This window comes from Cryptotermes secundus, unplaced genomic scaffold (assembly GCF_002891405.2).
Source record: "Cryptotermes secundus unplaced genomic scaffold, Csec_1.0 scaffold584, whole genome shotgun sequence".
NCBI classification, from domain to species: Eukaryota; Metazoa; Arthropoda; class Insecta; order Blattodea; family Kalotermitidae; genus Cryptotermes; species Cryptotermes secundus.
In genome coordinates this window covers 38,682-52,395 of record NW_019735468.1, presented here as the reverse complement: position 1 = coordinate 52,395, position 13,714 = coordinate 38,682, and the positions used below count along the sequence as shown (strand labels likewise).

General features: G+C 39.1%; 1 protein-coding gene across 2 annotated transcripts in view; it reads left to right on the top strand.

Annotated features, from left to right (window-relative positions):
* The first annotated feature begins 382 nt into the window (after positions 1-382).
* The window catches only part of LOC111869393 (cell division cycle protein 27 homolog), a 29,790-nt gene continuing 16,458 nt past the window's right edge, over positions 383-13,714 (top strand). Inside the window, exons 1-6 of one of the 2 annotated variants that reach the window (XM_023860896.2) lie at positions 383-555; positions 828-903; positions 5,509-5,656; positions 8,301-8,702; positions 11,548-11,739; positions 11,883-12,009. In XM_023860896.2, the coding sequence (XP_023716664.1) occupies positions 532-555; positions 828-903; positions 5,509-5,656; positions 8,301-8,702; positions 11,548-11,739; positions 11,883-12,009 (969 nt within the window). In that variant the 5' untranslated portion in view covers positions 383-531. Of the gene's footprint in view, positions 556-827; positions 904-5,508; positions 5,657-8,300; positions 8,703-11,547; positions 11,740-11,882; positions 12,037-13,714 lie in introns of both variants that reach the window. The other variant, XM_023860895.2, reaches the window with a different exon arrangement.

The following is a 13,714-nucleotide window of genomic DNA, read 5'->3' as shown; positions in this document are numbered from 1 at the left end:
TTTCACTTGTATACTTGCCCTTCCCCCCTTCCTTCTCTGCTCTCACATAGCTGTGTATATTTCCAACACCAGTCTGCTTTTACCGGTTCTCACGGTCTCTTCGCTTGCGGATTTCTTATATTTTTCCTTCTACCCTGAAGATGGAGGCGATACGTTCCTCCGAAACGTCGGTTAACACCACATATACACGGTGCCAAATCCCAGAAGACTGCTTTCTCTAACGTAAATGTTGCCAATACTGCAAGAAGTTTCCATTCACAACGCGAAACGAAAAATGAAGTGGTTGTGGTTGTGGTTGTCCTGTTGCAGGAGCTATACGTAAGAATGTTTGCTCGCGTGTACCAGTAGGTGGTACCGGTGGTACTACATAAATGTACATACAGTGCCATCTGTTAAAATTTTCAAAATGGTGGTCGTTGAGAGGAGGTGTTATTAGTTCCCTAATGAAAGTTTGTTTGTTAGTTTATGTGCTTTAAATATTTTAGAAAAGTGAAGTGAGTTGTGTTTAGTTGTATCAGTGAATAATATAAAATGATAGTCCAGGAGCCTGTCCAGGTAAGCTAGGACAATTTGTTTCAACCAGCGAGTTGCTTGACCATAGACCGATCCATAAATTTGACAAACAAATGTTACCTGTGTGAAGTGTATTCCTTTTGCCAAACTTAAACCACATCAATTAATTTTACCTGATGTTTTATGTATTACTTTATATTATAGGTGGTAGATGGATTTGTACAAAAATGAGGCAGTCAGGTGACAAGCATTATTGAATTGACTTCATACAGAGTAGGCCAAGTGTTTTTATTAATACTTGCTTTGGATTTCAGGCAGCTATATGGCATTGCCTCAATCATTATGCTTATCCTGACGCAATATTTCTTGCTGAACGTCTTTACGCTGAGGGTAAGTTCCACAATCTCAATGCATCCAATTGTCTTATTGTTAGCAGTTAGTAGCAGCAACAGTGGTGGTGGTGGTGGTGGTGGTGGTGGTGGTAGTAGTAGTAGTAGTAGTAGTAGTAGTAGTGGTAGGAGGAGGAGAATATGTTATATCAGAAAGTTTTAGCCTTTTTGGGCCTCATTAGTTAGCTAATATTTTTCTAAATATTTTGACAACAACTGTACAGTGTAATGACCGTGTACTTGAGTCCATATGTCCTGCCTTACAGAGTAGACTAACACAACCAAACCTGTGATGACACAGATTTCTTTTAACAAATATCAAAGTAGTATAAACATGACTATTAATTTAGACATTGTCATCCTTGAGTTTTTCCAAACACAGTGTTTTGGAAACTGCATCTGTTTCCATATTTAGGTGTAAGGGTGGAAAGATTCCTATTCATAGGACCTGTTAGAAAGATCTAGTCATGATCACTGGGCACTGAGAGGAGTTTTAAGCAGTGTCCTCATTCTCAAAATTACCGGGTTTTTGGACTTTGTCCAAATACCATAAGCAAGGGATAAGGATAGAAAGCTTCAAATTAAAATTATGATCAAAACTGAATGCAAATGAAATTTTCTATAGATAGATTTATAATATGTCATTCAGTAAATAGAAAATCTACTTAGAATTCTTTTGGTGCCCTGTAATTGAGACTATTGGGCCCAATTTAGTAGGAACCTACCTTCCCTTCCATCTTATGAGAGAAACAGATCTAGTGTGTCTGGGAAACCTCTAGGTGATTGACAGTGTTCAAAATAAATATTCATATTTTGCAATAACATGATCAGAAACATTCTGACTTAGCATGAAGAAAGGTGTAAGTATGTGGTGCACACACATTTAGTAACCAGCATAGCATATGTTAAATTGAATTAGGTTAGACTTGCTTAGCTTGGAAAGTTGGTGGAAGAAGACAGCAGCCTCCACTGCAGTAGTTTACTGTTTTGCTTGAAGTCTCCAAACAGCAAGTGGAAGAAGCATGACAAGATCATTTTATAATATGTGAAATATAAGGTAGGGTAATGTAACTAACACATTGAAATGATCCTAGGGCATTGTTTATTATCTTAAAATCCTTTTATCAATATAAAACTTGAACAGATTAACATCAATAAAGGGTGTGTTGCAGAAATACTGATGTCTGAGGGTACAGAAAGCATTTTCTTTGACATTGTTGTAATGCTTAAATATTGTAGCTGCAAACCGTAATTCTTGAATTAGGGGGTCCAGGTTCAGTACATTTAACTGTATTTCCACAGACTTGTAGTGTTTTCAGTAACATGAGTATTTTTGAGCTTTAAAAGTAAAGTTATCCCTGTAACAGGTAATGGGGGTCCGTAGGGTTGTGAGATGTCAAGGCTTCCACATTTTCTAGACTTTCAGCTCCCAGATGGTGGTGAAGTTGTCAGCCTTACCCTCTGGCCGCCCCTTACTTCCAGGAAGATTCCTGATACTCATTTCTGTTAGAGGCTGAGTTGACCCTGGGGCCATACCTTGGCTGGAAGGATTAGATCAAATGGAAAACCCACTGACCTGACTGGGATTTGAACCCCATGACCTTCAGGCTTGTAGCATAGTGTCTCAATGAACAACACTACTGTGGTCCCCTATTTTTGTTCAGTATTTGCAAATATAAGTATTTATAGGCACATGAGTCAACTGATGGTCTCTGTGGTGAGGGTTTTCCTTCATCAACTTATAATTATGAAGGTATTAAAGAAATCTGTTGTTGCTGTGGAACCTGAGAGGCCATCGTCTGTTCACAAAAGCCTACAATTTGATTCTATCACCAAGTAGGTTGAAGTAGTGGGAATGATCTGTGATTGTATTCAAGAGATGCTCTTCTTGGCCAGGACATCAGCTGTCCTGTTAGAGGTTCTTTGTGGTTTTCATCGGTCTCTCCGGGAAAATTCTGGGTTGGTACCTCAATTTGACCATGACTACTACTTTCCAGTTCTTTAGTTCCTGTTATTCAACAGTGAATAGTCTGGATACTCACAGCATCTAAAATAAACCAGGAAATAAAAGTTCACCATATCCTGAGAGAATAAGTACTGTGCTCTTGCCTTCATTAAGATCCATTTTAATATCATGCCATTTAAGAAATGATCATAGTTTTGGTATTCCTTGTATAGTTTTGACAATCTGTACATTTGTCAAAGGATTCTTTTCAAGTAGGATTTGAGGTTCTCACAGCAGTGGTTATGAAGAATACTGTCTTCTGGGATATAACAGCATTTAGTCCATTGAAAGTCAACCAACGTTTCAAAGGAACATGTTGCCTCCATCTTCAGTATCGAAGAATAAGCTGAGCAAGAAACCAACATGAAAGCAGGTGGCAATCAGAGCTCTGAAACCTCTGTGACATCAGTTGACTTTCAGTGGAATACATGCCATCATATCCCAGAAGATAAGTGCTCCTCAGTTTTTTCCCACGGTTTTTCCTTTTTTTCAATTATAATCTTGGTTTTCCAGTACAGTTTTGTTTCTGCTGTGATTTAAAGAGAGCTTCTTGCAGACCACCATTTGAGAAATTCTGACAAGAGTATGACGTAGTTACTCAAACCTGAAGTTTCCGTCATTTACATACATACTGTATGTGAGATCACTATCATATATATGTTATTTTGGGAGAAACATTGGCTGAAATCTTGTGAGTGCATGCATGCACTTGTATGTGTAAATGGGACAAAGAATTAATTAGAAACTCAAGGGTGATTAAACCAACTCATTCCATGGTACAGGGTCTTTCAAGAAAAGTTGACAATTACTAGTCCAGTAAAAAATTTTGTTCTTTTATGGACCTTATTGTTAATTACTGTGTCCAGAGATGCCCATGATTTGTTCCGCTTCTAAGCCATTTAAATCCTTTTCACTTCTTAACTGTGCTTTGCATATTTATAACAACAGGCATGTAATAGTTTATGCCCTTCAGTTCCCAAGAAAATGCACCTTAGTAGATAAGTGTTTTTGGAATCGTTATGCTGGACAAATACTCTACTATCTGTAGTCTGTATTTCTGTTCAAAGTGTAGGTAGCGGCCTTGTAGCAGGCTGATCCCCCACCCAAGGAGTCCTGTTGACTGTCCATATGGTTAAGAAACTGTAAAACAGAGGTCAAGGTTCAGCATGGCCTGTAACACCCACAGATTATTATTATTACATAAACTAATTATTAGGATATGTCATAATGGTTGTGGATTTGTTGGCTCATAATGTCATTATATTACCATAAATCCTGTACCAAAAATAAAACAAAAAACCAAAGCAAGTGTAATTAGATATGTTTCAGATGTACATGCCATTGTATCCCGTTATTTTATTGGTTATGGTCCCCGTTTTTAAATGAACACTAATTGAAACTCTTCTTTCAGCAAATTATATGTTATAGCAAGCAGTCATCATGCAATATGTTTATCTTTTTCCATGGCTTGACACAAGATTTATGTTATCATCCTTCAAGTAACTCTTCCACAGATTTTTTCGCCAGTCGAGTGGAAGAGTGAAAAGCTCCTTGTGGCAGCTGTTTTTTTTTTTGTACATATTCATACCTGTGGCTCATTTTTGAAGCCCATATGTCAACAAATCACAAACAAGACTCACTCAGATCATTGCAGATGCTGGAAGTGGTTTCTGTTGTTATGCACATTTTCCTCAGCTTCTGTAAAATGTTCGCATTCATGCATGGAAGTTCCATCACAGAAACCGAACAGACTTGAAATCTGAAAGCTTAAACCCTGGTCCCCTGTGCAAAGCACCTAACGAATTTCAAGGGGAATGTTCAAGCCTAGCACTGATTTAATCGAATTTCTCTTTAGTGAGCATTGAATTTTTTTTTTTTTTTTAATTCAGTAGTGGCCCTTTCTGTCATAATTTATTTGCAATTATATGGGTAGTTATTTCCTGAAATTTACAGTCGCATAGGTGTCATACCTGTGCATGAACATTTATTGCTTCAGTGAGAAACTCTCACATGACACTTTGACACAGGAAATACAATCAAGACATCGACTGTTTGCGTTATCAAATACAGTAGCAGTTATAACATGAGGCTTGGGATTTATGAGTGGGCTGGTACATGCTGCATAATCATACTTCATGCTAGCTGTTCAGTGATTTGTTTGGGTGATATCGATGAGAAGTTGTAATGTGTATTGACAGTTGTGTGAAAGTGTGTGAACCAGTCTGTTGTTCCCAACACAGATTTGATATGCCTTTTGTGTTTCATCCATGTGTGCTACATTGCATGCTTGTCCCAGTCTTCTCAGTTTTACACAATTCACAGTCATCACTCTCTTGTGTATGTTACTTTGAATTATGAATAGTATTTCAGGAATGAATATTTAAGTTATTTTCAGTCTTTAGTTTTCTATTACAATTTCAGTATCATTAGCAGAGTTATAATCTGCTAGAAACCATGCTATAGCTCAGGCAATTAGGCATTGGCTTCTGACTGTGTAAACCTGGATTCAGACTGAGATAAGTTAACTTATAATTTGCCAGACTGATCATAGTGTACTTAGATTATCTCGTAACTGTGCTTTTCTGCGTTTTCAATTTTTAGTGGACTCAGATGATGCATTGTTCTTACTTGCCACCTGCTACTACCGGTCAGGAAAGCCAGGGCAAGCTTATTCCATTCTGCGCAACAAGGGCACCAGTTCACCACAGTGCAGATACCTCCTGGCCAGGTGCTGTCTGGATCTGCAGAAGTAAGCACACCTCCAAGTTTTAAATTTCTGGTTTGTAAACCTTCAAACAAAAGTAATCAGTTTCGGCCCACAGCTTATCTACATATGTAATTCATGCCTGTCAGAATTGTATGTGCCTTGGGCCAGTTTTATAATTTGCATCAGAGTAGGAGGAGAAGAAGAGATTGACAGAATACAATATTTTCCATATTATGGTATGTGATAAGTTGCTTGCAGCTGATTAATTTATACTGTTTAACATTTAAACTAAGTAGTGAATGCCCAGTGACAATTGAACAATAAAATGTAACAGTTGCCACTTCTATCTATGGTTTCCACAGAAAATCAATCATGTGATCCACTCTTACACATTATAGAACTTTGGAACTAGAGTTTTCCTAAATATGCATTCTACGAATTTCAAAAGTTGCTGCGCAGACAGCTTGATAGAACAGTCATACCTCAGACTAGCAGCTTAATGCATTTCCCAAAATGAGTCATAGTCAAGTTCATTGTAGCATGGAATGTCTAGGCTTATGTACCTTGAGAGTAAGTCTCATACCCATTTTCAGTAATTTAACCCAAATTATGCAATCATTCTATTGTTTTTAATTATGAAATATATGAAAGGACATCAGATAACATTTCTACTATTAAAAGTGTCAGAAATACATTAATTGGTATTTTACCATGGATTGTGAAAAAGTACAGTTCATGCCACCAGAGCATTACATTATGGACTGTTAAGAGTTATTATTTGAGCTACCAAACCATTTACAAACTTTGCAGACAACTAAATTAATGTTTTATGAAAATCCAACATACACAGCACATCACTGAATTCGGATAGGAGAGCTCTGGTTATGGAAGATTTTGGAAGAGACTCGTCTTGACAGAGGATAGCAAAAGAGTGGTTGCTGTGCTCTTGAGCTTTCTAGAGAAGCTGTCCAGGGTCTGAAATTTTCTTTTGAGTTGTAAGTCCAAAAATTTGGAGCATAAGTCTAATGGGCATTAGTATAATTGGATTGTAACCAACTGAGATTAGTTTTGCATTTGGTTTCCATGTAATTGACATACCAGCAAACGTCATGTCAAACACTGCCCACCTTAGACTATTTATGTGGAACTTTGTATGGCTCTACAAACATACACAAGAGAAGGTTTCCAAGGCAATGAAATTATATTTTTGGAAGATATGACAACCCGTAAGTTTCTGCAGATATGCTAAAATATGTAATTTCAGCACAAGAATTACAGAATTTTTTTGTACCTATGAGAGAAGTACCAGAGTGCTACAGGCTGCATGTGTCACATCTCTGATGTAATTCTTCGGGGTTGTTCTCTTTATGATATAATTCCAAATTGGTAATTTTGCAAACTCTATCAGTGTTAAGTTCTGGTTCCTTCATGTCACCATGGCTGCTGTAAGTACTGATTGCTTCTTTTGTTTTATTTGTTTCATAACCAGATGTTTTAAGAAGTGTGGAGTTTTAAATTAATTTATCCAGATGTCCAAAGATATTGGTATGTGACCTATGTCTTAAGGCCAAACAAATGTAAGATGTACATGCTTACTGTTTTATGCTCACTTCCATGTACACATATGCAGTGACACCAGTTAAGGGGTTCAAGCTTGGTAGTGTCTCAGTTACTTAATCCATTGCAGTTTGAGCTGAATTATGTGTCACTATATTGATTGGCTATGAGCTGGATGACTGGGATTAGATTCCTGGCAGGGACAGATATTTTTTCTTTTTGCCGCAGCATCCAGATGTTCTGGGACCCACGCAGCCTCCTGTCCGTGGCTCCTTTCTTGAAGGCAGAATGGCCAAATGTGAAGCTGACAGCTCTCAGCTGGTGTCAAGTTTTAATATATGCAGACAACCCCCCCCCCCATACATCTCAGAGGTGTGGTGGTTAATTAAGCACAGAGACAACTTTACCTTCTTGCCATAACATTTTCTCTCATTGATCATTTACCTGTGCTATGACCAGACTCATATCTGACTAAGGTCAGATAGTAACACAAAAAACAAACAAAAACAAACTCCATGGCTTGTAGTCCACAAAGGAACTGTACCAACCAGGTGACTGCTGCTTGTCAGTGAAGTTAGTTACAACTTTTGTGGATAGAGGGTGTCTCATGGTCTGTGCAATGGATCTCCACGGCCGTTAATCTCTGTTTTCTAGACCAGAGCAGCTATTTCCTTGAAATAGCCCTCATTTATTCTCACAAGGCTGAGTGGACCCTGCCCCAGACCCACTCCTCAGAAAATTTGGTGGCGCTGGGAATCGAACCCGGGACCTCTGGATTTGTAGCCAGGAACTCTGACCACTAGACCACAGAGGCATTCCAAATAGTAACACACCATGACAAAAAAACAATATTTCTCTTTCAGAATGTACATTGAGTACAGTTTTGTCCTCTGTTGTTAAATGGTGCATCTATCACTTTTCTAACATTCCTTGAATGTGAGTAGATTGTATACCATTCATTCCTTTACTGTGAAATACTTCAAACAACTGGTGCACTCTGAAAAGTGGCTGTTTGACAGGTTCCTAACAGCAGAGCTATTGTAAGTGAAAGTGTTAAAAGTCTTAACCAGTAGAATTTATGTAACGTTTCCTTCTCTTTCTCCATAGATTGCATTATTTCTGTTCATAGGTTGAGTGAAGCTGAGTCAGTTCTTACGGGTGGTGACACGGCTCGATCAAAAAGCTTTGATGAGCTTGTGTCTGAATTTGGTGATCAGGCATGCTTCGCACTACAGATCCTTGCTCGCATCTGCTCACAAACTGAGAGGCGCAGCAAGGCAGCAGAAGCATATGTGCAATCTCTGAAGTTAAATCCTTTCCTGTGGCATTCATTTGAGGAACTATGTAACCGTGGTGAGAAACCAGATCCTTTACGGACATTCCAAGTGTCACACTTAGAGAACTTCTCAATGTGTCATGGAAACAATCCAGTGGTGAATTTTGTTAATAGTTGTGAACACAGTAGCTGCAGTAGCATCACTAACAGCAGTGCAAATACCAATGAAGCAACAGTTTTGAACACCATTAGCAGGTACAGTCTCAGTATTTTGTTATTATTACCATACCATAGCGATATGATTCCAGATGGATACAGAGAATGAATCTTGAGATATATGCTTAAAAGCTTAAGCCGTACGTTTCCAAAGTTGTATTACTTAGATATGTGCCGGTATCAGATGCTGAGCAGTGTAAAGTACATCACTGCTTTCAGAGTTTACACAAAAACCATTATCAGTTTGTGGTTTTGTAAGTTCAGTACCATCATAATGGTGCAGCCCTACTCCACTTTACATCAAACAGATGTCACATAATTGCACTTATTCATCATTCTTTTACACAACTGTAAAGTGAAAACATCACATTCTTGCATTGTGAATGTATGTCTACATATACAAGCCACATGTTTAGAGTTCATAGTTCGAAGACAAAATAGCACCCTAAAGAAATGACTGTTTGGTCTGATGATGAAGTAACCAAACATATTAGATTGTCTGCATATTTTATGGTGTGAAGACCGGGATCCATCAGAATTGCTCCTGCAGGGATGATACAATCTTGAACGGAGTATTATTGCCGATTTTTTTTTATTCAGGCTCTGGGCTGAAAGCAGGAGTAGACTTACCTTCACAGAATGAGCTTATGTTTGAATACTGAGTCAGTTATGCTGTGGTTCTGAAGATATGATCTGCATGCATGCAAGAATGCAGCTTCTGGCCACGAAGTGCCACAAAGTCCATTCGCTGCAAACCCAGGCATATCACATTGTCCAGTAATCAATGTGTATCTAGTATGTTTGAAGCTTATTAAACTTTTATGACAAATAATATCAAAGCTACAATAAAATGGAGACAAATTGATATACAAGATGACAAATTGTGACTGCAAATGGTGCGTCAAGCTACTTACGGTGTATAAAGTCGAAACCTGTCATTTCTGAAGCCAAAATGCTCCTGGCCCTAGTTTTCTTTCTTTCTTTATTTGGAACCCTAGATGTTTTCATGATTGAACCATGAATGCCTTTTATGGTTCCCACCATTCCTCATCTGTCAACATGTCTCACACAAAACTTCCTACTATTCTAGCCATGCTCAATTTCAGCAAAATACCATGTGCAACACTGTAGGAAATGCATTTCTTTATTATTTTGTAACAATATTTTGGGTACCCTTGCACTTGTATATTATTTGGAACTATTCTTCATCTTCAACCAGGAGGTGTGTCATGCTGTGGTGACAAGCCACCCAGATGACAGTGCCAGAATTACATGGGTAAATAAAATTAATGTTCCACATGGATGATTAGGAATTGTATAACATCAGTCAGAATCACTGAGATAGTAATCATCATTGTAGTGCCAATTTGCATCTTGGGTTCCATTCCATTCCTTGTATTGGAGGCCTGTTGTTGTTTCCTCAAGATTTTATACATGGAGGAAACAAGAATCATTCAAAATTTTGTAAGATTTGAGGTTTTCACGGCAGTGACTATGAAGAAAGCAGTCTTCTGGGATGTGGCACTGTGTAGATGTGGTGTTAACCGACGTTTCAGAGGAATGTATCACCTCCATCTTCAGGGTAGAAGGAAAAATAAGAAAATCTGCAAGCAAAGAGACCGTGAGAACCAGTACAAGCAGACTGGTGTTGGAAATAAACACAGCTATGTGAGAGCAGTGAAGGAATGGTGGGACAAGTCTACATGGGAAATCAGTGGCGTGGGAGGGGGGAAGGGGCTGGGACAGAAGCAGGATTTTGTATATGATATTGTCAACTGTCAGCCCAACATGAGCCGGCCTGAAGATAAACCGGGCTCAGTCGCCTTCCTTCCCTGTGTCGGGACTACCCATATTCAACCGTATCAGCAGAGTGCTGTCCCGGCACAACATCAAATCAGTGGGTCTGCCTCCAAAGAAATTATCCAGTTTCCTCTGGCTGGTCAAAGATAGCCTGGGACTAAGGACACCGGGTGTACACAGTATCCCATGCAAGTGCGGCAAGATCTATATTGGGCAGGCGGGCCGCTCCGTGGACATGAGGTTGAAGGAGCATCAGCGGCACATCCATTTTGAACATCCGGACAAGTCAGCTGTAGCTGAACACAGCATCGATTTGGGACACTGCATTCAGCTTCAGAATACCTCCATCCTTGTCACCAAGACCTGATATATGGATCGCATCATTAGGGAAGCCATTGAGTTTGAACTCCATCCCAACAATATGAACAGAGAGGTGGGATTTTGTCTCAGAAAGTCATGGAAGCCTCTCATCTGTTCCCTAAAAACCCCCTGGGACATGACACCAGATCCACAAGGCTACACAGGCTATGACCCACTAACATAGCAACCCCCCCAGCTTAAGGGTTAGTGCCCTCCCTTTAACCTTGCCTTTCTCTCCCCCGACACAGTACCATATACAAAACCCTGCTTCTGTCCCAACCTCTTCCCCCCTCCCACTCCATTGATTTCCCATGTAGACTTGCCCCACCCTTCCTTCACTGCTCTCACATAGCTTGCAGATTTTCTTATTGTTCCTTCTACCCTGAAGATGGAGGCGATACGTTCCTCCGAAACGTCGGTTAACTTCACATCTACATGGTGCCACATCCCAGAAGACTGCTTTCTTCATTCAAAATTTTGATTAGAAAACATCGTGAGAGGAAACCATGTTGCACAGAAGTGGAAATTATGTTCAAATGAATCCTGGAGTTATAGATTATGAAAATGTGAGCTTAATTGAACTATTACAAGACAGGATACACTGATGAGTTTTAAAATTTAACACCTCAGTATTTCTAGGCATGTGTGTTGGGTATCACCACAATGCCATCATCAGCAGTTGACGGCAGCTGCAAATATAAAAATTTATATGTTTTCTTGACAGCACACCAATCCAACTGCTCAACTGCTTTAACACAGCGCCACCAAGTGTTCGGGTGTTCACTCCAGAAGAGAGTTCTTTAGCCAATCCCTTGAATGCTGGTCATTCCGGCATTGCTCCTCTGCCTTCTACAAGGGGGAAATCTGTTCGTTTCCGTAGTATATTTTCTGGCGGTATTAGTCCTGTGACACCAAGGTATGGATAATGAGATTCAAGCATTATGTTTATGCTTGTTGCTGTTCAGAATAATGTTTATGCTCTATTTTATCTGTCACATTGTCATATTTGTGATTGGCCCAACTTATTTTCTTCATCAATAATTTGTTTATGTTACATAGTTTTGGAGTTCAGCCATTGGATAGTCCTAGTTACTGTGACTCTCTCCAAATGGCATACCTATCACCCACGCTTGTGCCATCGACAACATTGACTGAGGCCAATGACCAGAAGAGTCTCGCTAAGCGGGTGAGCAGTCTACGCGCACATGTAGGGGTACGTGTGACTGAGCCGACCCCATAGCTAGTTTCCAGTTCCCAAAATCTTATCCACTGTATTTTTTCTGAAGTTCTGTATTGTGGAACCCTGTTTAATATTTGCCTAGGGACAACCTTCTTGTGTGTTATATAAAGAAAAACCTTGCGTGGGGGTGTTTTATAAAAATTAGATGTAGAGAGGTTTGTTTTACACAACAAGAAACTTGTGATTTGTACTTGTCACGTATAATTCTGGGATAGTGTAATAAAGAAGATTGAACTTATCTGGTTATTTAGCTCAGATAGATGAGACAAGAAATACAGTCAACTCTCGATTATCGGGAGGCGGATTAACCGGTTTGATGCTTAACCGGGGCTACTGAGGCTTTTTTGAGGCTTATATGTTGTTTAATATTCATTCACTTTTGTTTCACATGGTGAGTTGTAACACTATTTTCACACTAGTGTGAACCGAGCTCTGCATTCTTTGGTCCCATTATGCTAACACAATGTTCTAGAATGCAAGAATTTGTGGAAAGTTTCAAGGACAGATACACTGCCCCAGTGGGTCTCTTTGTATTGATCTTCAAGTGCGTTAGCAAAATGTCAGGGTGTAAAAGGAAGTGTGTTGTGTTAAGTATTCAACAGAAACTCGCGTGAGCCGGGCTTCGAAATGTGAAGCAGTGACAAAACCGTAAGTTCAGTGGGGGTGCAGCCAGAAGAGCAGGAAGAAAGTGAGAATGAGGAAGAGGTGGCCAGTGCTGTTAGTAAGAAAATATCACATGGTGCTGCTCTTAATCATTTGGAATCCTTACTAGACTATCTTGAGAGTGAAGAGAACAGTTTATTAAGTGACAAGCTAACATTACATAGGCTTCGTACGGATATCCGTAAAAAGGAAAATGCCGCAAAAAAGCAAACGACAATATTAATTTTTTTTAAGTGTTAAGTGTGAATATTCGTAAAAAGTGTTGGATGTTGTTGAACACTGTGATTGAAATAATATTCAAGTGTTGGATGTTGTTGAACACTGTGATTGAAATAACTAAATCACACTTCAGTATAATGTAAAAAAAGGTATTAAATAGGCTGTGAGACGACATAAAAATGAGGTTGAGTAAATTTAAATACAGGTAGGCCTATAGTATTATGAAGGTACAGTATTACAGTACTACTTTTAATAACGTTTGTCTTAACCGGGTTTTCGATTAATCGTGATTTCCATGCCCACCATTATCTCGGATAATCGAGAGTTGACTGTACATACTGGATTTTGGTGGGGAAACATGTTTGAAAACACCATCTGAAAATCTGAGGAAGTTAACATCAAATGGATTTCATGGAAATGTGTTGTGAGGTGGTAAAACTGGCTCAGGATCATATCAGATTGTGGATTTTGCTATTAGCCTTGTAAAATCTTGAAACTGTACTGCTAGATGTATGGATTTGTGGATTAGATTGTTGGATGGATAGGTAGAACAAAGGCTAGAAGAATATGCTGAAATGTTAGGTCTTGAGGATATGCAGCAGCTTTTCATAGAGGAGGAAGTAGCAGGTGGCTGGAAAGAATTGTATGTTAGAATCTTCATAATTTGCATGAGAACGAGGTAGGCAGGACATGTAAATTGAATGGAGAGATTAGAAATGCATACAATTTTTTTTTTAATCAGTAATCTTGAAAGGAGGAGGCCACTTCA